We start from the raw sequence: 21,740 nt of genomic DNA on the forward strand, positions 1-21,740 counted from the left end.
ATATCTCCACTGTTGTAGCAAAAATTGCTTACTGTGATTTTTTAAAAGGATAATTGTATTGGTTCAGGAAGTGAACATTATACTAAAATGGCAACCAAATCAATTTCCCATTCCTATCACAAAATTAACCTAACAAAATATAATTGCAATGTATTGGATGGGTAACTGCTGCCATCTGATGGTATAAAAGTAAATAACAGCACCAATTAGCCGGAAATGGGCCCTACAAATATAGAGAAGATGCAATATATATTTGAAAACAAGCCCTTGCAAAATTAAAAAGTAAATGGATAAGTTTGCATTGTTCATCTGGGTACAGTCTTTATATTATCCTATTTAACAGTGACATCATTTTTTATCTATTTTTATCTTGCCTTTACATGATCAAAATTCAGAGGCTTGACAACTGACTCATATTTGTGACAGTTGCAGTGTCCTGGGGTCACGTGATCCTCTTTTGCGACCTTCTGACAAGCGAAGTCAATGGGGAAGCCAGATTTCACTTAACAACCATGTGACTAACTTAACAAATGCAGTGATTCACTTAACCACTGTGGCAAGAAAAACCATAAAATGGGTCAAGTAAAACTCACTTAACAAATGTTTCACTTAGCAAACATAAATTTTCGGCTCAATTGTGGTCGTAACACGAGGACCACCTGTACTATCAAGCATATCCCATTGTGCCGTTTTTCCAGGCTTCCTTTCTTAGCCATTTTTTTTTCATTAGACAAAACATTAAAAGTAGTTATAAAATATTGGTTATTCCATTTTACACATAAATCTAATCTTGAAGTAACTCCCTGAAAAATCTGTAAGTGCCTCAAAAGAAGGATTTTGTTCTAACCTTTTTGCATTCCTCTACACATACTAGAGCACGAATTTATATTAATATATTCCTTGACGTAAACAAAGAGTCAAATCTTGGCAAATCTCGCCCCCATCATTCACTTCCTAGCACTTGATATTCCATATTTCAATTTATTTCCAGCATTAGATAGACAGCTTGAATACCCATCATTAACTTTCTTTGGATCAGAAGGAACACTAAACCATGTTGCAAAAATTACAACAGCTGCACAAATAATTGACCCAACAAACGGTGCATTTACTGGCCTGGTTCACACATCATGCTTCTATATCTGCTTGATATCACGTCCACCTATGCAGGTAGTCCTTGACTTACGACCACAGTTGAGCCCAGAATTTCTGTTGCTAAGCGAGAAATTTGTTAAGAGAGTTCTGTCCCGTGGTACAACTTTTCTTTACAACTTTTTACTCAACCGTCGTTAAGTGGATCGCCGCAGTTCTTAACATTAGTAACCCAGTTGTTAAGTGAATCTGGCTTTCCCATTGACTTTGCTTATCAGACGGTCATAACAGGGGATCACATGAGCCTGGGTTACAGCAACCGTCATAAATAGGAGTCAGCTGCCACACATCCGAATTTAAATCACGTGACCCTAGGTCATAAATGTGAAAAATGGCCCTAAGCCATTTTTTTCAGTGCCGTTGTAACTCCGAATGCCTCATTTTATTTATTGCTGTGGGTAGCAAGTAAACATTGAATTTACTTGACTTTGTCAATACATCAATGCAGTTTTTACTGGCAACAGTGGCAAGTGGTTTTTTTCCCCCTATTGCCTTTTTTTTGGGGGGGGGGACACGTTGCCCCGCCAAACTGACATTCCCTGGGATTTCCTGGTGGTCTCCCATCCAGCAATAAAAACGAGACCTAGCAATGGAATAAATGAGAGCGGGGATTTCTTGAAAGAAGCTCTATTCCTGAAGCTAAGCAGTAAACAGTAACAGAGTTGGAAGGGACCTTGGAGGTCATCTAGTCCACCCCCCTCACGCAGGAGACCTGCACTAGGGATTCGAACCGCCGGAACTGCCGACCTTTCTTGTAGCTTTCCCCCAAGAGTATAAAACCTCCCCTTTGCAACAATGTGAGGTCCATCCAGCCGAGTCTAACCCAGTTTAATCTTACCGGCGTTACTACAACCCGCGTTACTCTTCCTCTCCCGGGACTCGCGGCGCCTAGCAACCGACACGCCCGTTAGCGCCACCCGTTTCCAAGGAGACCAAAAAATTCTCCGCCATTTTCCCCCACCCTCATCCCCCCACCCCTCTTCCGATTGGATAACGAAACGTTCCATCCTCCTTCCCCCAGCCATTGGAAAGAAGAAGAAGAAGAAGAGAGGGAAAACCCAACTCAGAGTCCGAATGGCATTCCGGGACTTGTAGTTTTACAAACCGCCCGACGTGTGCGCTTGCGTGCCTTTGCGCGGACGGGAAAAACCACAATTCCCAGCAGCCCTCGCTGCAAGTTTGACATGTCCGGGTAAATAGGGTCTTTTGCAGATCAAGCTGCAGATCAATTCACGTGCGGGGTTTTGTGGGTGGATGCAACGCATGAATTTTTTTGGGGGGGGGGAAGCAAACAGGGTGGGCTTGTGAGGAGGGAGTCTGATGCAGCTGACCCCCCACCCCGTGCAAAAAAACTGGGGAAAGGAAGATCTTACTGGTATCCTTTCCTAGGAGGGGGATCTTAGCAAGACATCAACAAAACTCAACAAAACTAGGCGCAGGATGCTGCCAAGGTGGTGCTACCTGGCAGGGAAGGCGTTAGCAAGGAGCAATCGTGGCTTGCCGAAGGGGAGAAGTCCCCACCAAGTGGGCTTGTTCGTGAGCAGCGCAAACCTGGGTCCTGCAGAAAAGGAACCAAAGGCGAATAAGGAGTGGACCCTGAGGGTCGGTCCTTTCGGCCTGCTGAAGGCGCGTCTCCCTTGCCACATCACGGTGGGACCCCTGGACCCCCATGAGTACCCCGATTCTGACAAGGTCTTTGTGGCCCTTAAGGGGAGGGATTCGAACCCCGAGCCTGCCTCGGATCTGCTCCTGAATTATGACGAGGCCCGGAAAGAGGTGATGATATTATCCGACGGTGTGGACGGCGCAGCTTCCCTGGATGTGAGGACTCCTGTAAAATTTGGTAGGTACAGAAAGGGGTGAGTGCGGCGTCATAGAATACAAGCGGTCCTCGAATTAATGACCACAATTGAGCCCAAGGTTTCCATCACTAAGAAAGGCAGAGGGGGGAAGTGGGTTTGGCTCCATTTTTCTGAACTTTTTTTTTTTTTGGCCACAGTTGTTAAGCGCATCGCTGCGGTTTTTAAGTGAATCCTGCGGCCGTTAAGCGGAACCCTTGGCTGGGAACCCAGGCAGCTGGGAAGGTTACAAATGGTGATTCTGGGACAGTGCAACTGTCGTAAATACACGCCAGTTGCCAAGTGCTTAAGTGTTCTGACCGAGGCTTCCCAAAAGCATGAAGCAAACTCCTTGTCCCGACAAAAAACCCTTTTATTAAATGACTGTGAATTCTGCTGATTCACATCCAGCAAAGTCTTTCAAAGGAGGATTTACGGTCACAGACCTTATCTGGCTTGGAGAGCTGCCAGGACGATATCTGCAAAACCTGGCAAGGAGTCTCGGAGAGTCACGAACCAATTAAGCGAACTAATTGTCTCCTGCAAGCTCCACTCCCCTTTCGCTCCTCTTTTATGTCCTCTGGGAGGGGCCATTCATCGTCCACCTGTGGCCTCACTCCCAAGTCGACCCGTGTTCTTTAGCTGTTCCCTTGATCTGGCAACACTGGGAACAGGCTCCAGCTGTTCTTCTGCCTCACTGATGTCTGACTCCGAGGGCAGCTGATAACTGTCAGATGGCTCTGGCCCCCTCTCTGCCTCTGACCTATTAAATAATAAATGTATAAGAATGACAACTGTAAAGAAGAATAACAATTATGTGAATGTATACTTAAAATGGTACGTAAGAGAATAAAAAATAAAATAAAAAATTCTGGAGGAAAAATAAAACTATAACTGCAAGAATTCTTAGCAATATTAAAGGAGCTGTCCACCCAATACATCTTGAATGGATCAAAGGGCTTTATTTAGGGAATTCAGATGTGCTTTGCACTCTTGAGTTTCATTGCTAACATAAGGAAATCAAACTTAAGACTCTTCTGATCTTCATAATTCATTGTTAACTTTTCAAAATTGATTTTAGATCTGGATATCAAGACATCAGGAAATGGCTCTGTGAAGATTGAACAAATGCAATGTGCTAACTGCAAAATAGAAACAGAGAAGGGAGCGAGCATATTGAAGTCCATAAAGGTACCAGTCTCTCATCATGGGCTTTCTTTGCTTTAAGAACTAGCGAACGAAGAATGAGTTTAAGAACTCGGCAGTTCAGCGGTTCAAATCCCTAGTGCCGCATTACAGAGTGAGCTCCCGTTACTTGTCCCAGCTTCTGCCAACCTAGCAGTTCGAAAGCATGTAAAAATGTAAGTAGAAAAATAAGGACCACCTTTGGTGGGAAGGTAACAACGTTCCATGCACCTTTGGCGTTTAGTGATGACCACGGAGACGTCTTCGGACAGTGTTGGCTCTTCAGCTTTGAAACGGAGATGAGCACCGCCCCCTAGAGTCAGGAACGACTAGCACATAAGTGCCAGGAATTTTACCTTTAATGAGCAGTAATTCAACATTACCAGAGTGCGCTGTAGACCTAGTTGAAAAACAGCTTCTATGCAGGTGTTGATTTTCCAGGGATGTTCAACAAAACATAAGGAGAATCAGATTTGAAAGTTCGAATGTGCCATAACTGGGAAATGAATATTTGAAGGAAAAAGGAAGTAACCTTTTTTAATACCTATGCAGTTTTCTTTCAGAGTGAGAAAATTGATATCCGAGCAAAAGGAGGGGACGTCACCTGTTTGGGAACTCTTCAAGGACATACTGATATTTCTGTATCACAAGAAAGTGTAAGTGAGAACTCCAAGGGGGTAGCATAAGATAAATTAAGTTACACTAAAAGATATATTTTTTAAATATTAAACAAGAAGAATTGTGTTATTTATATACTTACATCTGCTGCTAACTCTTCCTATGCTTCAGTAGCGTGGCACGACCAAACCGCGCTCGACTAAAGCGCGCCCGATTAAACCGTGTCGCTGACGTCATCAACAGGGCGACAACAGCGAGCGCGGAGAAAGAAGGGCGCTTTAAATAGCGCTTTGAAAGCAAGCCGATTCAAGTTAAGGTAAGGGTTAGGGTTAGGGTTAGGGTTAGGTTAAGGGTTAGGATTAGGTTTAGCGTTAGGTTAAGGGTTAGGGTTAGGTTTAGGGTTAGGTTAAGGGTTAGGTTAAGGGTTAGCGTTAGGTTTTTCGTTAGGTTAAGGGTTAGGTTTAGGGTTAGGTTTAGGGTTAGGTTAAGGGTTAGGTTTAGGGTTAGGTTTAGGATTAGGTTTAGGGGGTTAGGTTTAGGTTTAGGGGTTAATTTTAGGTTTAGCGTTTACAGCGTGCTTTTTTCTCCGCACTGTTGTCGCGCTGTGATGACGTCAGCTACGCGGTTTCGTCGAGCGCCCTTTAGTCGAACGCGGTTTTGTGGTGGAACCCTTCAGTAGGTATCTTTTATCAGGAAAAAAGAATTCTATATATGTTCTATGTATTTGCCAGAAGGTGGCATCTTGTAACTAGTAGAATTTCTCTTTGTGTATTTGTATTTGTATTTATTAGTTTGTCAAACGTGTACAAGATAGCAGGTATAAATATCAACATGGATGTAAGCGAAAGAAATGAATACAAAAAGATGGGGACAGTAGGACAGTAAGATTGTGAACATTTTCCTGTCAATTCCCGTTGAATGATTCTGATTTGGGCAGCCTTATGAAGAAAGAATTATAGCTTTATATAAACACGGGTAGTTCTTGACTTATAGCCGTTCACTTAGGGACGTTTCGAAGGTACAACGGCACTGAAACTGTTTTTCACACTTCGAACTGTGATCAATTTTTGTGATCTTCTCACAAGCAAAGTCAACCGTGTGACTAATTTAACAAACGCAGTGATTCGCTTAACAAATCCGGCAAGGAAGTTTGGAAAAAAAAAATGGGAAAAACTTCATTTAACAAATGTTTCACTTAGCAACATAATTGTTGGGCTAAATTCTGTGGCCGTAAGTCGAGGGCTGTCTGTAGAATCTTAGATATCTTCAAATGTTTTCTTGATCTGTTTTTGGTTTTCTTTGTACGCTCCTGTAAATACTCTTTTAAATTCGAATCGGTGGGTTGATTATAAGGTTTTATAGCTGTAGAATTAAGCATCCACCCAATGCATTCTAAAAATTGATCTTCCATATGTTGGAAGGAATATCCATCTGGATCAGTTCCAAGCTGGGAGAAAGATACTGGGAATAAAAGGGAGTCTGGATTAGAAAGAAAGGCCCATATATTGATAAACAGAACCACCAGGGTTTGTGGTTCTGGGGCAACTGACCCATTGGGTTTGATGAGTAGGTGGATTTTTATAAATTTCAAAGATGCTGCTAGGGGATTTTGTAGAGAGTCTGAAATGCCCTTATTGTGCAACGGTGAGCTCTGTATCTTCTGCTAAGTGGTAGTGGGTTAATCCTATTAAAGGGTGGCTCAGTGGCTAAGACGCTGAGCTTGCCGATCAGAAAGGTTGGCAGTTCGGCGGTTCGAATCCCTAGCACCGCCTAACAGAATGAGCTCCTGTGACTTGTCCCAGCTTCTGCCAACCTAGCAGTTTGAAAGCATGTAAAAAACGCAAGTAGAAAAATAGGGAAGGTAACAGCGTTCCATGCGCCTTTGGCGTTTAGTCATGCCGGCTACATGACCACGGAGACGTCTTCGGACAGCGCTGGCTCTTCGGCTTTGAAACGGAGATCAGCACTGCCCCCTAGAGTCGGGAATGACTAGCACATGTGTGGAAGGGGAACCTTTACCTTTACCTTAATCCTATTATGCCCTGAAAGTTCGTGTTCCTCTTCTTAATCCCATCATCCTAGAGCTGACAGTCTTTTATTTTGTAGATAGGCTGGCCCAGTTATTCTTAATGGACCCCAAATATCTGCTGGGTGCTATTAAGACCGAGTCTGCTTTCTGTCTTTAAAAACATCTTTCTCCATTTCTCCCTTGGGGGAAATATATTTCCCGAAATATTTCATTCTTCTAAGAGTGGGAGGGGGGGGCTTCCCACACAAATATAACCGCAGGGCAGCCAATTCTATGGAATAAGAAATTTGGCTGTCTTTCTCACAGACTGATTTCTGTTAACCATCAAGCTGATTTTCATTCGCCCGAGGGGGACCCTTTGTTATGACAATTTTCTTCCATCCATTATAGACGTCATTATGTAATTTAAGATTCTGCATTTCCAGGGTAAACCGAGTCACGATGAAGGTTTATGGCTCTACGCTGTAAGCTCTCTTGATGCTGAAACTGGATATTTCTTGTTCTGACCGAGACTTCCCAAGAGCATGAAGCAAACTCCTTGTCCCGACAAAAATCCCTTTTATTAATTGACTGTGAATTCTGCTCATCCACATCCAGCAAAGTCTTTCAAGGGAGGATTTACGGGCACAGACCTTCTCTGTCTTGGAGTGCTGAAAGGCCGATAATCTGCAAAACTTGGCAAGGAGTCTCGGAGAGTCACGAACCAAATTAAGGGAACTGATTGTCTCCTGCAAACTCCACTCCCCTTTTGCTCCTCTTTTATTTCCTCTGGGAGGGGCCATTCATTGTCCACCTGTGGCCTCACTCCCAACTCAACCCCCACTGGGAGTTATGTGCTGCCTCTGGAGCCTCCAGAGTCGGACATCAGCGAGGCAGAGGAAAAGGGTCCCCCTGTTCCCATTGTGCGCATGTGTAAAACTGCCAGAAGGAAAGAATGGTTAAGACAGAAGGGACGACTCGGGAGTAAGGCTTGGAGGTGATTGGCCCCTCCCATAGAACATAAAGGAGGAGCAAAGGAGGTGAGCCTTTGCAAGACGCAACTTTGTTCGTGCTGGTTCGGTTTGCATTCCGAAGCTCCGTTATGAGTCTTTGCTCCATGTGGCCTTGCCAAGCTAATTGCCAATTAAGTCTTTGGCAGCATTTCTAGGAAGATAAAGGTGGGTGCTTCTCAGCCTTATCCCGAAAGACTTTGGCAGCCTACTGTCGGACTCTTTACAAACTATTTGTGACTCAAATAGCATAATATGAGCATAATTCACAGCCCTTGAAATAAAAAGAGGATTTGGGGGACTAAGCATCTGCTTTTTACTGTAAGAGGAAGCCTAGGTCAGAACACTTGTTACCACAGAAACATATGGATCACATTAATGCTAGGGACTTGCCTAACAACGAATGTAGGAATGAAGTGTTTTTCTATAAAATGTGTAATGTATCCATAACCAATCGGCAGAAAATCTTCCATCTCAAAGCCCCTTTTCCCCCTATTTTAAAGGTTTAAACCTTCACCGTGCTTTCGTTTATCCTGGAAACGCTGAGTCTTAACTACGTAATGATGTCTCTTAACTAGTGGAAGAAGATTGTCATTAAAAAAAAAGACAAAGATGTTTTACATGTCAGCGCAGATGTTAGAAGAGCGTAAATCAGTCAGATGCTGCCCATAAAACTATCAGATTTGGAAAATTAAAAGCACATTGAATATTCGATTGCGGCCTGGATCACTTTGGAATTAAGCAGCGTGTAGTAGAAGTTTACAAGAATATAAGTATGTGGGACTCCTCATTTGCGATTGCTCTCGGGTGTTGTAAATTGAGTTAGTTGAACAACTTTTGATTTAATTGTTCTAGGATTTGGCCTGCTTCCTTTAGCAGGTGGCAGTGCTAATGTGACCTTGGTGGTTTTAAGAATTCTAAATACAGATAGCCCTCGACTTACGACCACAATGGAGCCCAACATTTTGGTTGTTAAGTGAGACATTTGTTAAGTGAGTTTTGCCCCATTGTACACATGTTTCGCCACTGTTGTTAAACGGATATCTGCAGTTGTTACGTGAATGATGCAGTTGTTGTCATTTCTAGCTTCCCTCCCTCGACCGTTTTAACGATCTCTCTTGCCACAGTTGTTAAGTGAATCACTACAGTTGATAAGATAGTCACCCGGTCGTTAAGTGAACCCAGCTTTCCCAGTAGAAGCCATTTTACAGCAGTACAGTAGAAGCCATTTGAAGGCACAACAGGCTGTATCTTAACAAAACACACACCCCAAGGGGTGTTAGGGGTGTCTTACCCCCCCCACCCCCACCCCCCAGTATTTGTTCCCAGAGAGTAAGTCATCTGTGTACCAAGTTTGGTTGAAATTGCTCAAGGCGTTCCAGAGTTATGCTGGAACACACACGCACAAATACACGTGCACACAGCCATTTACTGTATGAGAAGAAGAAGATATAGATAGATGTATAAAATTCACTGAAGATGGCATTTAATTTCGTTGTACGCGGTGCAATGACAATCAAATAAACTAAGCTTTTATATATATATACACATCGGTCTGAAATGATTCCATGCTTCTCCCTGATACATTCCTGGTTCCTTTGCTTTTCCATGGTTAGCATAATTCAACAACTTTCGGGCATTTTATATATTTATGGGGTTGGCACATTGGCAGAACATAGACTTCTAGGTTGGAGACAAAGCAAACCAGCAGTTCCAACCGAATGAAATTTTTTCCAAGGTGTCGAAGGAAAAGCCAAGATCAAATGCCAGCTCATTTCTTAGCTTTAATCTTTGCTCTGCAGGACAGGTAAACCAGCCAGGAAGTTGATTCTAAGCAAATTTGGGCCCTTGCCTAAATTGAAGTACAGGCAGGAAAGTCACGAAAATGGAGTGGAAACCGAAATCTCCCTACAGAAGATAGAATGATAGGGTTGAAAAGGGCCTCGGAAGTCTTCTAGTCCACCCTCCTCCCACTTGAGCAGGAGAACTTATATATATAAACGCCAAGTACCACACGCTAATCACGAAATCTCCAGAACCGTAAAGACTACAAACTTGAAATTTGGCACATATGTTCCTCTCAGCTTCTAGGCGCTCGCTAAGAAAGGATTTTTCAAAATGACCATCAGATCGTTAATATTTCTTATACAGTAATTAACGCGCTGTGATAAGGAATTCTACTCCCCCTCCCCACTTGAAAAGAACTCTGTTCCAACTGCCAGTTGCCTCATATTTCATTACTTCAGTTCAAACTGGCAGACGTTCCACTCTTTCACTCAGGAGCGGTCTGGGGCTCCTTACAGTACTAAACGTCGGTACCTCACCAAAATGTCTACACCTCCCACCTATGGAACTGCTTCCGGACTCAAGGCGGCGGGAGCAATTTTCCCTTACTTATGTGTTTCAATCACCGACCACCACTGAGTCAGTGGATTGAACCGGAGTGAACTGGATTTCTCCTGCATTGCCCGATCACATAGTTTAGTTGTCAAGCACAGCTATCCAGCTAACATACATACATACGTACATTCATGCACACATACATACATATATTCTATTATATATTATATATACATAGCATAGGGTAGTGTAACATAACATAAAACCACCCAGCTAATTTTCATGCCAAAAGTGGGAAAGAATAGAGCAGAGCAGAACAGAACAGAACAGGAAATGGAATGAATACAACACTATTCTATTCTATTCTATTCTATATTGGCCAAGTGTGATTGGACGTACAAGGAATTTGCTTCTGGTGCAGAAGCTCTAGGCATACATACAAGCAACAAGTGTTAAATCATGATCATAATCATAAAATACAATCATCATAAATCATAAGTGTTAGGGGTATCTCCGTTGGGAGACAGAAAGTAGTGCAGTGGAATGTACAGCTAGAGAGAAAGAACGTTGCTAGTAGAAACACACAAATAGAGTTTCAGACAGTGCTAGTAAAAACAAGTAGCTTTACTACTGATAATTGCTTCACAAGCAGTGATAGTAGATATTAGTCCAAACACAATTCAAAGAACAAACAATAGCTTACAGTCGCAGTGCCCATTCCAGTCATCAAGTCATCAAGCATAGGACAAGCAGAGAGAGAGAGAGAGAGTTCTCTTGACTCCTTCTTATAGTAAAGTTAATTACACCTGATAAGTACGTCCACTCATTTAAAGCAACAACGGCCATTTGTTGTTGTATATAGATATATATTGCCTACCCAACACTAGGAGTATACTCCCAACAATAAGATATAACACTCAGCGATCGTCATAGGATAGTAAATAAAACCAATCAACATCAATCGTAAGACAAAATCAACCAAGTGGTAGTTACAAGATGCTAAAGAAACAGGTAATAAGAAAGATAAGCAGGAGGATAGTAGTAGTATAGCCCTACTACATGGTTTGACATCGTACAGCACAAGTCAGTGTGGTGTGGATTAGTTGTTCACGGTCTCCCGCTTCCTAGCCTTGTGCCTTAACCACTAGACCAGGTGGTCATTCGTCAACGAGTCAGAATAATTAATACAACTTTATTGTGTGTGGTTTTATTTTTGCATTAGAATGTGAACGTTGAAAAGCTCCAAGGATCATCCATTAACGTTACAAGTGAAAACGGTTCGCTCAAAGCTAAATATTTATACGCCGACTCCTCATTTCTGACTTCAGCGGCTGGCGACATCTTACTGGGGAGCGCCCATGGTAAGCGGGCGAAAAGGCAACGTTTCTCTTAACAAATGCCTTTTTAAGGGAAAGTATACTTTTGGGAAACCAGTTTAGTGCCTGACTGTGTTTATGAAGCTGAATATAGCACAGCCATTTTTTAAGTGCCTTGGGAAACTTACAAGTTGAGCCAGATTTTGAAGATAACACGATTCTATTAACGAACAAAATAGAACCTTTTTCTTAAGATTATGTTCTCTGAGAAGTATCCTGACATGAGCTAAAACCCAGGTGCCTTTTACCAAAAGCTGCCCAGAACTAAAACTTTATTTATTTATTTGAATCTGAATCTGAATCTGAATACAAATATGTATGTATGTATGTATGTATGTATGTATATCAGTATTGGGTTTTAAAAAAATTTAGAACCCTTTCTGTAGGTGTAGGCTGCTTTGTGGGAGTGGCTTGCTGGCCATGTGACCGGGTGGGAGTTGCTTGCCAGCCATGTGACTGGGTGGGCATGGCCAACTTGTAAAATGTGGTGAAACTCACTTAACAACACTCTTGCTTAGCAACCAAAATGTTGGCTCAAGAACTCTGGTATTGAAGCACGCAAGTCTTAAAGCTGTCAAGTTACAAGACCCTTGCACCCCTAACCCTTTAGAAGAAAAACTCCCAGGGGTGTTCAAACTTGACAGCTTTAAGACTTGTGGACTTCAACTCCCAGAATTCCTCCTCTCGCTCTTCATCTTGATGATGTGCGGTCCGGCGGCGGGGGGGAGGGAGCTGGAACCGGTTCTAAACGGCACTGTAGATTTGTAGAACCTCTTCTATAGAAGAGGTTAGAACTGGCAGGATGTAAATGCATGTATAACATTTTTGCTGATAAATAAATGGAGATTAGTATAGATCTATTTCAAGCTATTTGAACTTGGGCTGTTTTTACATATGAGGCAGTTGTATTAACCTCTAAGACACAAGCTCTCCTCCCTTATCAGCTAAGCCAGGGGAATGATTAAAATGAGTAAAAACAGCCCAAGTTCAAAACTACCTTTTTTCTATTAAAACAATCCTAGGTCACTAAAAACTTGCAAATTACAAAAACAACTAAGGTTCAAACTTGGCACCATAACAGTACCAAGGGTGGGGTGCTGGGGGGTTCGCCAGGGAAGAACCTCTACTTAAGATTCGGTGCAGTTTGGAGAACCCCAAATCCCCCTCCTGGCTGGCCCCGCCCCTCCTGCCCCTCCCAGGAGCTGTTTCGGATAAAAGTAAGTGCAGGGTGTGCATTTCACTTTTCATCCAAGAAGCTTTGTCAGTTCTGGAACTGAAGAAACTTCTCGGATGAGAAGCGAAACTTCTTCAAGGAAAAACCAAGAAAGTCCCGTTGCCTTTTGAAAATCTGAAGAATCTTCTTGGATGTAGAAGCAAAACATCTTCCGGGTAGGGGTCCCTGGGGCTTCTTCCCTCCCCCTCCTCTTCCTCTCCTTGTCTGCTGTTGAATTCCACCTTGTTGAATTACAGGGACTCTATGGTTGAGGAGGCCTTGGGCTGGCCTTGCCTGGAGAGGGATAGGAGACCATGAGGAAATCCATTGGGAAGGAGCCCCTTCCCCACTGATATTAATACATTTATATGTTGTCTGTCTGTCTGTCTGTCTGTCTGTCTATCTATCTATCTATCTATCTATCTATCTATCTATCTATCTATCTATCATTATCTCTCGTCTCTATATCATATATCAATCTCTCTGTATCTATCAATCATTTATTATCTAATTATATATCCATCTGTCTACATATCATATCTATCTATCTTATATATCATCTCAATCTGTCATCTATCTCTAATCATCTATCCTCTTATCTATCATCGAAAGCTGTCACCTATCATCAACTTTATCATCTTTCTTTCATCAAGGAAAAACATCTTCAAGAACCAAGTCCAATTTCCTCTTGAAAAAGCCCCTTTGGGACAGAAGAATTGGGTCTGAAACGTTGCCGAGAACAGTTGCTTCATTATCCTTGGTAGAAATTATCACTGGGATAATTACTGTTCTGACCTAGACTTCACCAAATCACGATGCACACTCCTCGTCCCGACAAATCCCCCTTTTTATTAAGCCAATGTGAATTCCTCTCATGTACATCCAGCAAAGTCCTGGCAAACAGTCTTCCAAGGGTGGATTTACAACCACAGACCTTATCAGGCTTGGAGAGCTTCCAAACGCAACGCTGTACAAGAAAATACTTGGCAAGGAGTCTCTGAGAGTCACGAACAAATCTTCACCCTAATGAATTGAGCTCATGGTCTCCTGCAAACTCCACTCCCCTTTCGCTCCTCTATGGGAGGGGCCATTCACCATCTACCTGTGCCTTTACTCTTGAGTCGGCCCTTGTTCCTTAGCAGTTCCCTTCTCCTGGCAGCTCTGCACATACACACATCGGGAACAGGCTCCAGCTGTTCTTCTGCCCCACTGATCTCCGACTCCGAAGGCAGCTGATAACTGTCAGACGGCCCTGTCCCACTCTCTGCTTCCGACGCAGAGCCCTCATCAGAGCCTTCCCCAGACTCCAGGACTGGCCCATCTTCCTCCCCAACCTCCTCACTGTCCGGGTTTGCCACCAGCTCCACTGGCTGCTGGTAGGCCACAACACCCTACTGATTTGGCTGGAGATGCTTCCCTGAAATTTGGGCTGGTTGAGAGGCAGAAAACTAGTCTTTCTATTGCCAACCACATTCCTACTGTTGGTAGACTGCCCTGTGTCCTGAGCCTGGGGATTGCCAGCTAGCATTCGAAAGGCGTTGAATGATTGAATATCTTGTATTTTTTCTACTGGTGGTTAGGATGTGGGGGAGTGTGCAGGCCTTGTAGTTGCAATTCATCCGGATTCCATGGTTTGTGGAATATTTTTCGTGGGCTGGAGAATTCTGTCACAATAATTCAAAGCAGGAGTTAGTACTCAGCAATAAGGGTATCCATCAGTGGTCAGAATTTTAGCATCACAGTAATCCCTCGTTGTTTTTTTAGCTCTTTTGTTTCGTTTGTTTGTTTGTTTTTTCTCTCTCTGTGTGTGTGTGTGTATGTGTGTGTGTTCTATCTTCTCTCCCCACCCATCCTTGCATTGAAAAACCATTTCATTTTCATTTCTAATGAAATTGGAGGCTGGCTCAATCGTTGCCTGTTAGGCCGACGGTTCGAAAAGAGCCAGGAAGACTGGGGCCAACCCACAGAGCTCGAATAAATAAATAAAACGATGTTTTTAAATTAAATCCCGAGGAATAGTCACCCCGGACCGCGAGGCTGGTTTACTGGTTCTCGTTCAAAAAAATGCTTTGACGGATAGGTTTTTAATGTAGACGCTTGGGCCTGACTATAAATTTGGCTGTCACAAAAGGCTGTTTTGGATGCTTTCAGGCAAACATAAAGTATTCCATTTCCACACTTTCCCTGTAAAAAAAACATAATTTTATGGCAGGATATAGCAAAAAAATTAAGCATCGCAGCCAGTTTAAAAAGTATAATTTGAACACTGATACCCTTATTCTGCCTGGTTTTTTTTTTGCTACAGAATGTTCTAGAAATATCAAGTTGAGATATATGTCCCACATGTTTGAGAGTAACTGAACGTGCTTATTCTTTAGCATATATGTAGAAGGGTGTGTTGATGACTTACGTTTCGTGGGAAATTAAGATGTTATAAGACTTTGATTTATAGCACTTCATTCAGTGATTGTTAAAAGTTACAACCGCTCTGAATAAAATGAGGATGTTTTCACACTTTCGACCGTTGCAACATCCCCATAGTCACGTCATCAAAATTTGGGTGCTTGGCCACTGATTCATATTTATGACGATTGGACAGTGGTGTGTTTCAAAAATTGTTCGAACCTACTCTGTGGGTGTGGCCTCCTTTGTGGGAGTGGCTTGCTGCCCATGTGACTGGATGGGAGTGGCTTGCCGCCCATGTGACCGTATATGAAGATGCCGACGACACTTGTCAGAACCACCTTAAATTACCTCTCACACAGCACTGGCATGCATAAGAATACGATGTAAACTTGTTTTTTAAAAGGCATCTTTGGTTTGCGTTAAAACAACTTCAACACACGCAATGTTCTGATTGCACCACAAACACAGTAGTCATCCTTACCTTTCACAGAGGCACTGAGTTTTATAAATATGAGCATGATAGTGTAGAATAATCATATCCAAGGACCAGTGGTGGGTTTCAAAAAATTCTGGAACCTCTTCTGTAGGTGTGGCCGGCTTTCCGGGTCCACTAGTGCAGTGATCCCCAACCCCCGGTCCGCGGACCGGACCCGGGCCGTGGAGTACCTGGCACCGGGCCGCGCAGCGGCCAGGGGCCATGATCGCTGCAGCGGCCGGGGGCCATAGTTTCTTTCTGTATGCAAATTAGGGCTAACTGGCACAAGGGGTGTTACTGGACCGCTGGTGGCACTCTGACGTCACCAGCGGCCCACCGCCCCCGTGTCCAGCGCCGCCCTTCTCATTCCTTTTCAGCGCTTCAGCGCTGGCCGATTCCTGAAAAAAACCTAAGAGCGCCTGCGCAGCTACGTAGGGCTAGCGTAGACAGCGCTAGTAGCGTAGCCTTGCGTAGGCGCAGTTTGTGCTACGCTATCTACGCTAGCCATACTGAACTGTGCCTACGCAAGGCTACGCTACTAGCGCTGGTCATCGACGTGCTCAGCGGGCCACGGTAAAATTATCAAAGGCTGACTGGTCCGCGGCGATAAAAAGGTTGGGGACCACTGCACTAGTGGAACCTCTTCTAACCGGTTCGGTAGATTTGACGAACCGGTTCTACCGAATAGGTGCCAACTGGTAGGAACCCACCTCTGCGGTTGCAGTGTCCCCTGTGATCCCCTTTTGCGACCTTCTGGCAATTAAAATCAATTGGGAAGCTAGATTCTCTGAACAAACAGGTTGTTAACAACTGCAATGACTCGCTTAGCAACGGTGGCAAGAAAAGTTGCAAAACTCACTTAACAGCCTGAATCGCGGGCTCAATTGTGGCCGTATGTCAAGGACTACCTGTAGTTTAGATTCCTCAGGTGTGGCAGAATTGAAAAAACTATAAAGTAAATAAACGCCTTTGTTAAGAAAGAGAGATGTTTGAGTATGCGGGTTTCCGTAGAGAAAAATAACTTTGACTTCTATCATCCTTTTTAAGCAGTACCATGTAGACGTGCAGGAAAGTGTTTCCAATTATTGTTCATAAGGAACAGAAAATAGGAATGAATCAAATTGTTTCTGTCAATACTTCATGATGATTGTCCCAACTTTGCGTTTTCTGGATGTCAGCCATAGTGGCAAATCAGATAATATAAGATAATACGTATTTCTATTTAAGAACGCATGCAAATGGCAGAGTTTATTATATCCTGGTATTTGATGGCATAGTTACTTGACTGCACCATTTTTTAAAAGAAAAGTTCCTTTTCCAAATGACATGTTGAATTTTCTTCCCTTGATTTAATTCTGCAAGGCTTTGTCGATTCTAAAACACTTTTTGTGTTTTCTTGAAGTTACAAACTCAAAGTGACAATGGATATTACTTGACAAAAAAAAAATGCAAACCAGATCCTTTTCAATTGAGCCACTGAAATATTAGGTTGTTATTGTATAATTGATTTATTTGCAATACTTGTGGTGGCGCGATGTGGTTTGCCTTGTGTGTGTTTTCAATTTATTTTGTTCTTGTTAATTATTTTTAACCGGTTTGAGCATCATGCCTCAGAAAGAGTAAAAAAAAAAAAAAAATCCAAGAAATAAATGAATTATAAAAATTTCCTAGAGCTTGGGAGCGATCCTAATACAGCGAAGAATTGAAATGGGGAGCTGCTGTGCTCAAACAAAAATAAGAATAGAAATAGTATTTGAATTAATGCTAATAAACTAGTCGATGCAAGGAGGTTATGATACCGTTAAGGCAACCTTTGTGTATTTGGTACTCTGAAAAATATTTTAGCTGGGCGAAAAACAACGTGGAAGATGCTAGATTCTACCTTCTAGCACAGTGATGGCTAATCTTTTCAACACCATGTGCCGAAAGCACATATGTGCATGTGCAGCCATAATGCAATGTGCATGCCTCCCACGCGCCCCACTCCCATGCATGTGTGCATGACTCCCACAGTTGTGCCCCAACCCCGCACATGCACACATGACCCCATGACCCCGGGCATGCACACAATCCCCTGCATGCGCCCCATCCCCCCACATTCGCATGTGACCCCGCGCATGCACACATGACCCCCTATATGCACCCTTCCCCCCACGTATGCATGCACAACCCCCCATGCACCCTGTCCCCCCACGCATGTGCGACAGAGACTCGAAAACCAGCTGGCCACAAGAGGGGCGCGCACATGCGTGGTGGAGCTGAGCTGGGGGGGGGACAGCTTGCGGGCCTGTCAAAGGTTCGCCATCACGGTTCTAGCACCTCCTACCGCTTTCCAAGTTGTGATTGAGGGATGCTAGTTTATAGTTAAGCGATGCTTTTTTCTCAAAGTAGTAGGCCAGGCTATGAATGGTGGTTTGATTGCAAGATAGCTTCCCGATTCTGTCTGTTTACCAGCAAGCCAAGACTTCTTCAATTCAGTCTTTATGCTTTATCTAAGAGACGATCTCTGCATCTTGGAAAATTTATTCTTCCCGGGATTAGTTTAGAGCCAAATCTTGCCTGGAATCTGCCAGCGTCGCGGGGGCGGGGGGTGGGGAGACACACAGAGAGAAAGAGAAAAATAAGGAGGGAGATTCAATGAAATAAAACGAAGCTACAATTTGTTAAAAATAGCACTATATTCCTGCAACATCATCTTCATTTAACAACCCCATAATTCCTTGAAGGGTAGAGTCTGGGCAACTTGAATGGAGCTAGCAGAGTGTTTTAATGGCCGGATGCTCTTCTGTCGCCAATGCGGAGTTTTGTTCAGCAGATATATTCTCATTGTGCCCAGAGAGAGAAATATCTGCCTTTACCTAGGATTGAACTCACAGCCTCCTGATTGTGAGGTGAGAGCATCATCTCTAAGCCACCATACCACTCCCACTATATCCCTGCAACATAGTGTGGAAAATAAATTGGGCAGAACGTCTTTGGCATTAGTTTGTAATGGCACTGTAATTTTTCTCAGCATCCCCATGGTCATGTGATCAAATTCGGACGCTTGGCAACTGACTCGTATTTATGACAGTTGCAGTGTCCTGGGATCATGTGATCCCCTTATGCGTCCTTATAACAAGCAAAGTCAGCAAGAAGCCAGATTCACTTAACATCCATGTTACTAACTTAACAACTGCCGTGATTGACTTAACAACTGTAACTCAGCAGTAGAAATTTTGGATTCAGTTGTGATCGATATAAGTCAAGGACTATTTGTATATTTCTGTACATTCAATAATACAGTCGGTTTCATTCTGCCTTTATGTGAATGTGGGTGTGTGGAACATATTTGTAGGAAAAGAGCGGGCAGAGCATGTGGGGGGAGTTAAGCAAGTCATCAGCCTAGAATCGTTACGTTCCCACAAATGGTCTAAGTCCAACTTCTTTTGAATTGTGTCTACTCTCACCCGGCCGCAGTTTAATACCGAAACTTAGTTGATTGTCAGGCCTGCGGCCATCTTTTCTTTTGGATCTTTGGCCTGCCACACTTTCTATTATTCTACTATGCATTTTCTATTGTGGAAAAATGGGAGGGTGGATTGTACAGAGTTAGATGCTATGCATCTCTGATTCAAGAGAGCCGAGGTGGCGCAGTGGTTAAATGCAGCACTGCAGGCTACTTCAGCTGACTGCAGTTCTGCAGTTCGGCTGTTCAAATCTCACCGGCTCAGGGTTGACTCAGCCTTCCATCCTTCCGAGGTGGGTAAAATGAGGACCCGGATTGTTGTTGGGGGAAATATGCTGACTCTAAACCGCTTAGAGAGGGCCGAAAGCCCTATGAAGCGGTATATAAGTCTAACTGCTATTGCTATTGCTATTCAATTCATAGCTGGTTTCAATCCCCTCTGGCTTCTTGCTTGTGCACCTACGGTGGATTGCGCTGTGTGAAGTGACATATTTTAAAATACCCACCGCTCTTCCAATTTCGTTACAGGTGATATTACCTTGGAGACCAAAACAGGAAGCATCACAGTTGGTAAGTTCTCGTTCTCTTTTTCTTCTTCACGCCCTTGTTTTTAAATTAAAAATCAGTTCTGCGGATGGAAAATTTGGGCAGCTGTGAACTGGACTTTTTTTTTAAAAAAAATGAATTTGGATTCAACGGTCCGTCTGCGGTGATTTCAGTTCCACGGTTGCCCGTTTGACTACAAGCTCAACCCAGATTGAATGTACCGTAATTCGTAAGGGTTTATCGCAGGGTGGCAGTTAAACCCATTGGCAGGAAATAGGTATGTTCAGACCTCACGCTAAGCCACCCTGCTGCTTTATTTTATTTTTTTCTGGCCTCGCATCTTCTGTGAATCCTTTCATTGTAAGTTTATAAACCATGAATTACGATGTGGCTCAGTGGGTGATAATCCTTCGCTCTGCTTCAAATGAACGGGGGGGGGGTTGCTAAGCTCATTACTTCAGCCTCTTCACGGTTCAGATATTTGCAGGGAAATAGTCTAGACCGGGGTTTCTCATACTTGGCAAACGTGTGGATTGCAACTCTGCCAGGGGAATTCTGGGAGCTGAAGTCCATGCATCTTAAAGTTGCCAAATTTGAGAAATATTGATCTAGATGGGGAGGGGGGGAGAATCTGCTATTGAAATGGCCATATCAAGTTAAGGTCAAATGACAACCTATGAAAAGCTGCTTTTGTTGTTTCAACCATTCATCTATGTTATAAATAGTGTTTGTGTGTGTGTGTTAATTTACCTAAACTGAGTAAGACACAGAATGACATTTTTGAGGATTTCCTCAGTCTCTCGGGCATTTTGGTATATATACATATAGTTATATTATGTTATATTATGTTTTATGTTACGTTACGCTATGCTATGTATATATAATATATAATATACAACATATAACATATAATATATAACATATAATATATAACATATAACATATATAATGTATAATGTATAATATATAATGTATATATGATACACAATACACAATATGCAATACGCAATACGCAATATGCAATACGCAATACGCAATACGTAATACGTAATATATAATAAAATATGTATGTATATATAGTAGCTGGATACCTGTGGTTAGGGATGAAACTATGTGATTGAACTGAGGTAATGGAATGTGAGGCAACTGGCAGTTGGAACAGAGTTCTTTTCAGGTAAGGAGGGGAAGTATAACTCCTTAGCATCAGAGCGTGTTAATATAAGGCAACTGGTGGTTGGAACAGAGTTCTTTTCAGGTGGGAAGAGGGAGTAGAACTCCTTAGCATCATAGCATGTTGATTACTGTATGAAAAATACTAATGATCTGATGGTTATTTCAAAAAATCCTTTCTTAGCGAGCACCTAGAAACCAAGAGGAACATATGTGCCAAATTTCAAGTTTGTAGGCTTTACGGTTCTGGAGATTTTGTGATGAGTGTGTGATACTTGGCTTTTATATATAGAGATGCACACAGACAGACAGACAGACACACACACAAATTATATTCACATATATATATATATATATATATATATATATATATATATATATATATATATATATATATATATATATATATATATATATATATATATATATATATATATATGATAAAGGAGGAGAACCTTGTGGCTTAGTGGTTAATACATCAACACATCTGCCTAACATGTAATACAGCACAGGTTCTAACCCCAGTAAGGGTATGGCTAGCTGATGAGAGATAAATAGCTTGAAATAGATCTATACTAGTCTCCCTTTATTTATTTATCAGCACAAATACAACACACACACACACACACACACACACACATTTAGTGTGGTCTTATCAAAGGATCTAAGCTTGTTAATCAGTTGTTCATTCTTATAGTTTGGCACAGCATAAGTAAGCAATTATTTCTCAGTGGTGTGTTGGCAAGCAAAAGAAATTTATTTTGATAGGGCACTAAGTCGGGGTTTCCAGAATGCAGGATTTCTTCCCTAGTTCCCTGAGGAATTCAGTCAATTAATCCTTTTAGAACAAGAAAGAATCTTGTTTAGCAGAAAAACAGAATTGGAAGAGACCTTGGAGGTCCGGGCTGGCCAGCTGGTCTTCGGTTTTCTGGTGCTCCAGTGCGCGCAAAGACCA

At 42.7% G+C, this 21,740-nt stretch overlaps 2 protein-coding genes across 3 annotated transcripts in view; one reads left to right on the plus strand and one right to left on the minus strand.

Moving 5' to 3' along the window:
* Window positions 1-2,059, minus strand: part of CCDC146 (coiled-coil domain containing 146) — a 139,057-nt gene extending 136,998 nt beyond the window's left edge. Inside the window, exon 1 of the mRNA XM_087722275.1 lies at window positions 1,991-2,059. The gene's annotated coding sequence lies outside the window, so the exon portion shown is untranslated. The remainder of the gene's footprint in view (window positions 1-1,990) is intronic.
* A 334-nt stretch (window positions 2,060-2,393) lies between these two features.
* Window positions 2,394-21,740, plus strand: part of FAM185A (family with sequence similarity 185 member A) — a 52,607-nt gene continuing 33,260 nt past the window's right edge. Inside the window, exons 1-5 of one of the 2 annotated variants that reach the window (XM_087722280.1) lie at window positions 2,394-2,995; window positions 4,072-4,181; window positions 4,739-4,831; window positions 11,374-11,512; window positions 19,598-19,639. In XM_087722280.1, coding sequence (XP_087578406.1) covers window positions 2,593-2,995; window positions 4,072-4,181; window positions 4,739-4,831; window positions 11,374-11,512; window positions 19,598-19,639 — 787 coding nt within the window. In that variant the 5' untranslated portion in view covers window positions 2,394-2,592. The remainder of the gene's footprint in view (window positions 2,996-4,071; window positions 4,182-4,738; window positions 4,832-11,373; window positions 11,513-19,597; window positions 19,640-21,740) is intronic. The other variant, XM_087722281.1, reaches the window with a different exon arrangement.

This window comes from Thamnophis sirtalis, unplaced genomic scaffold (genome assembly GCF_051295495.1).
Source record: "Thamnophis sirtalis isolate CommonGarterSnake01/CBP01778 unplaced genomic scaffold, rThaSir2_p1.2 scaffold_9, whole genome shotgun sequence".
In the NCBI taxonomy this organism is placed as follows: Eukaryota; Metazoa; Chordata; class Lepidosauria; order Squamata; family Natricidae; genus Thamnophis; species Thamnophis sirtalis.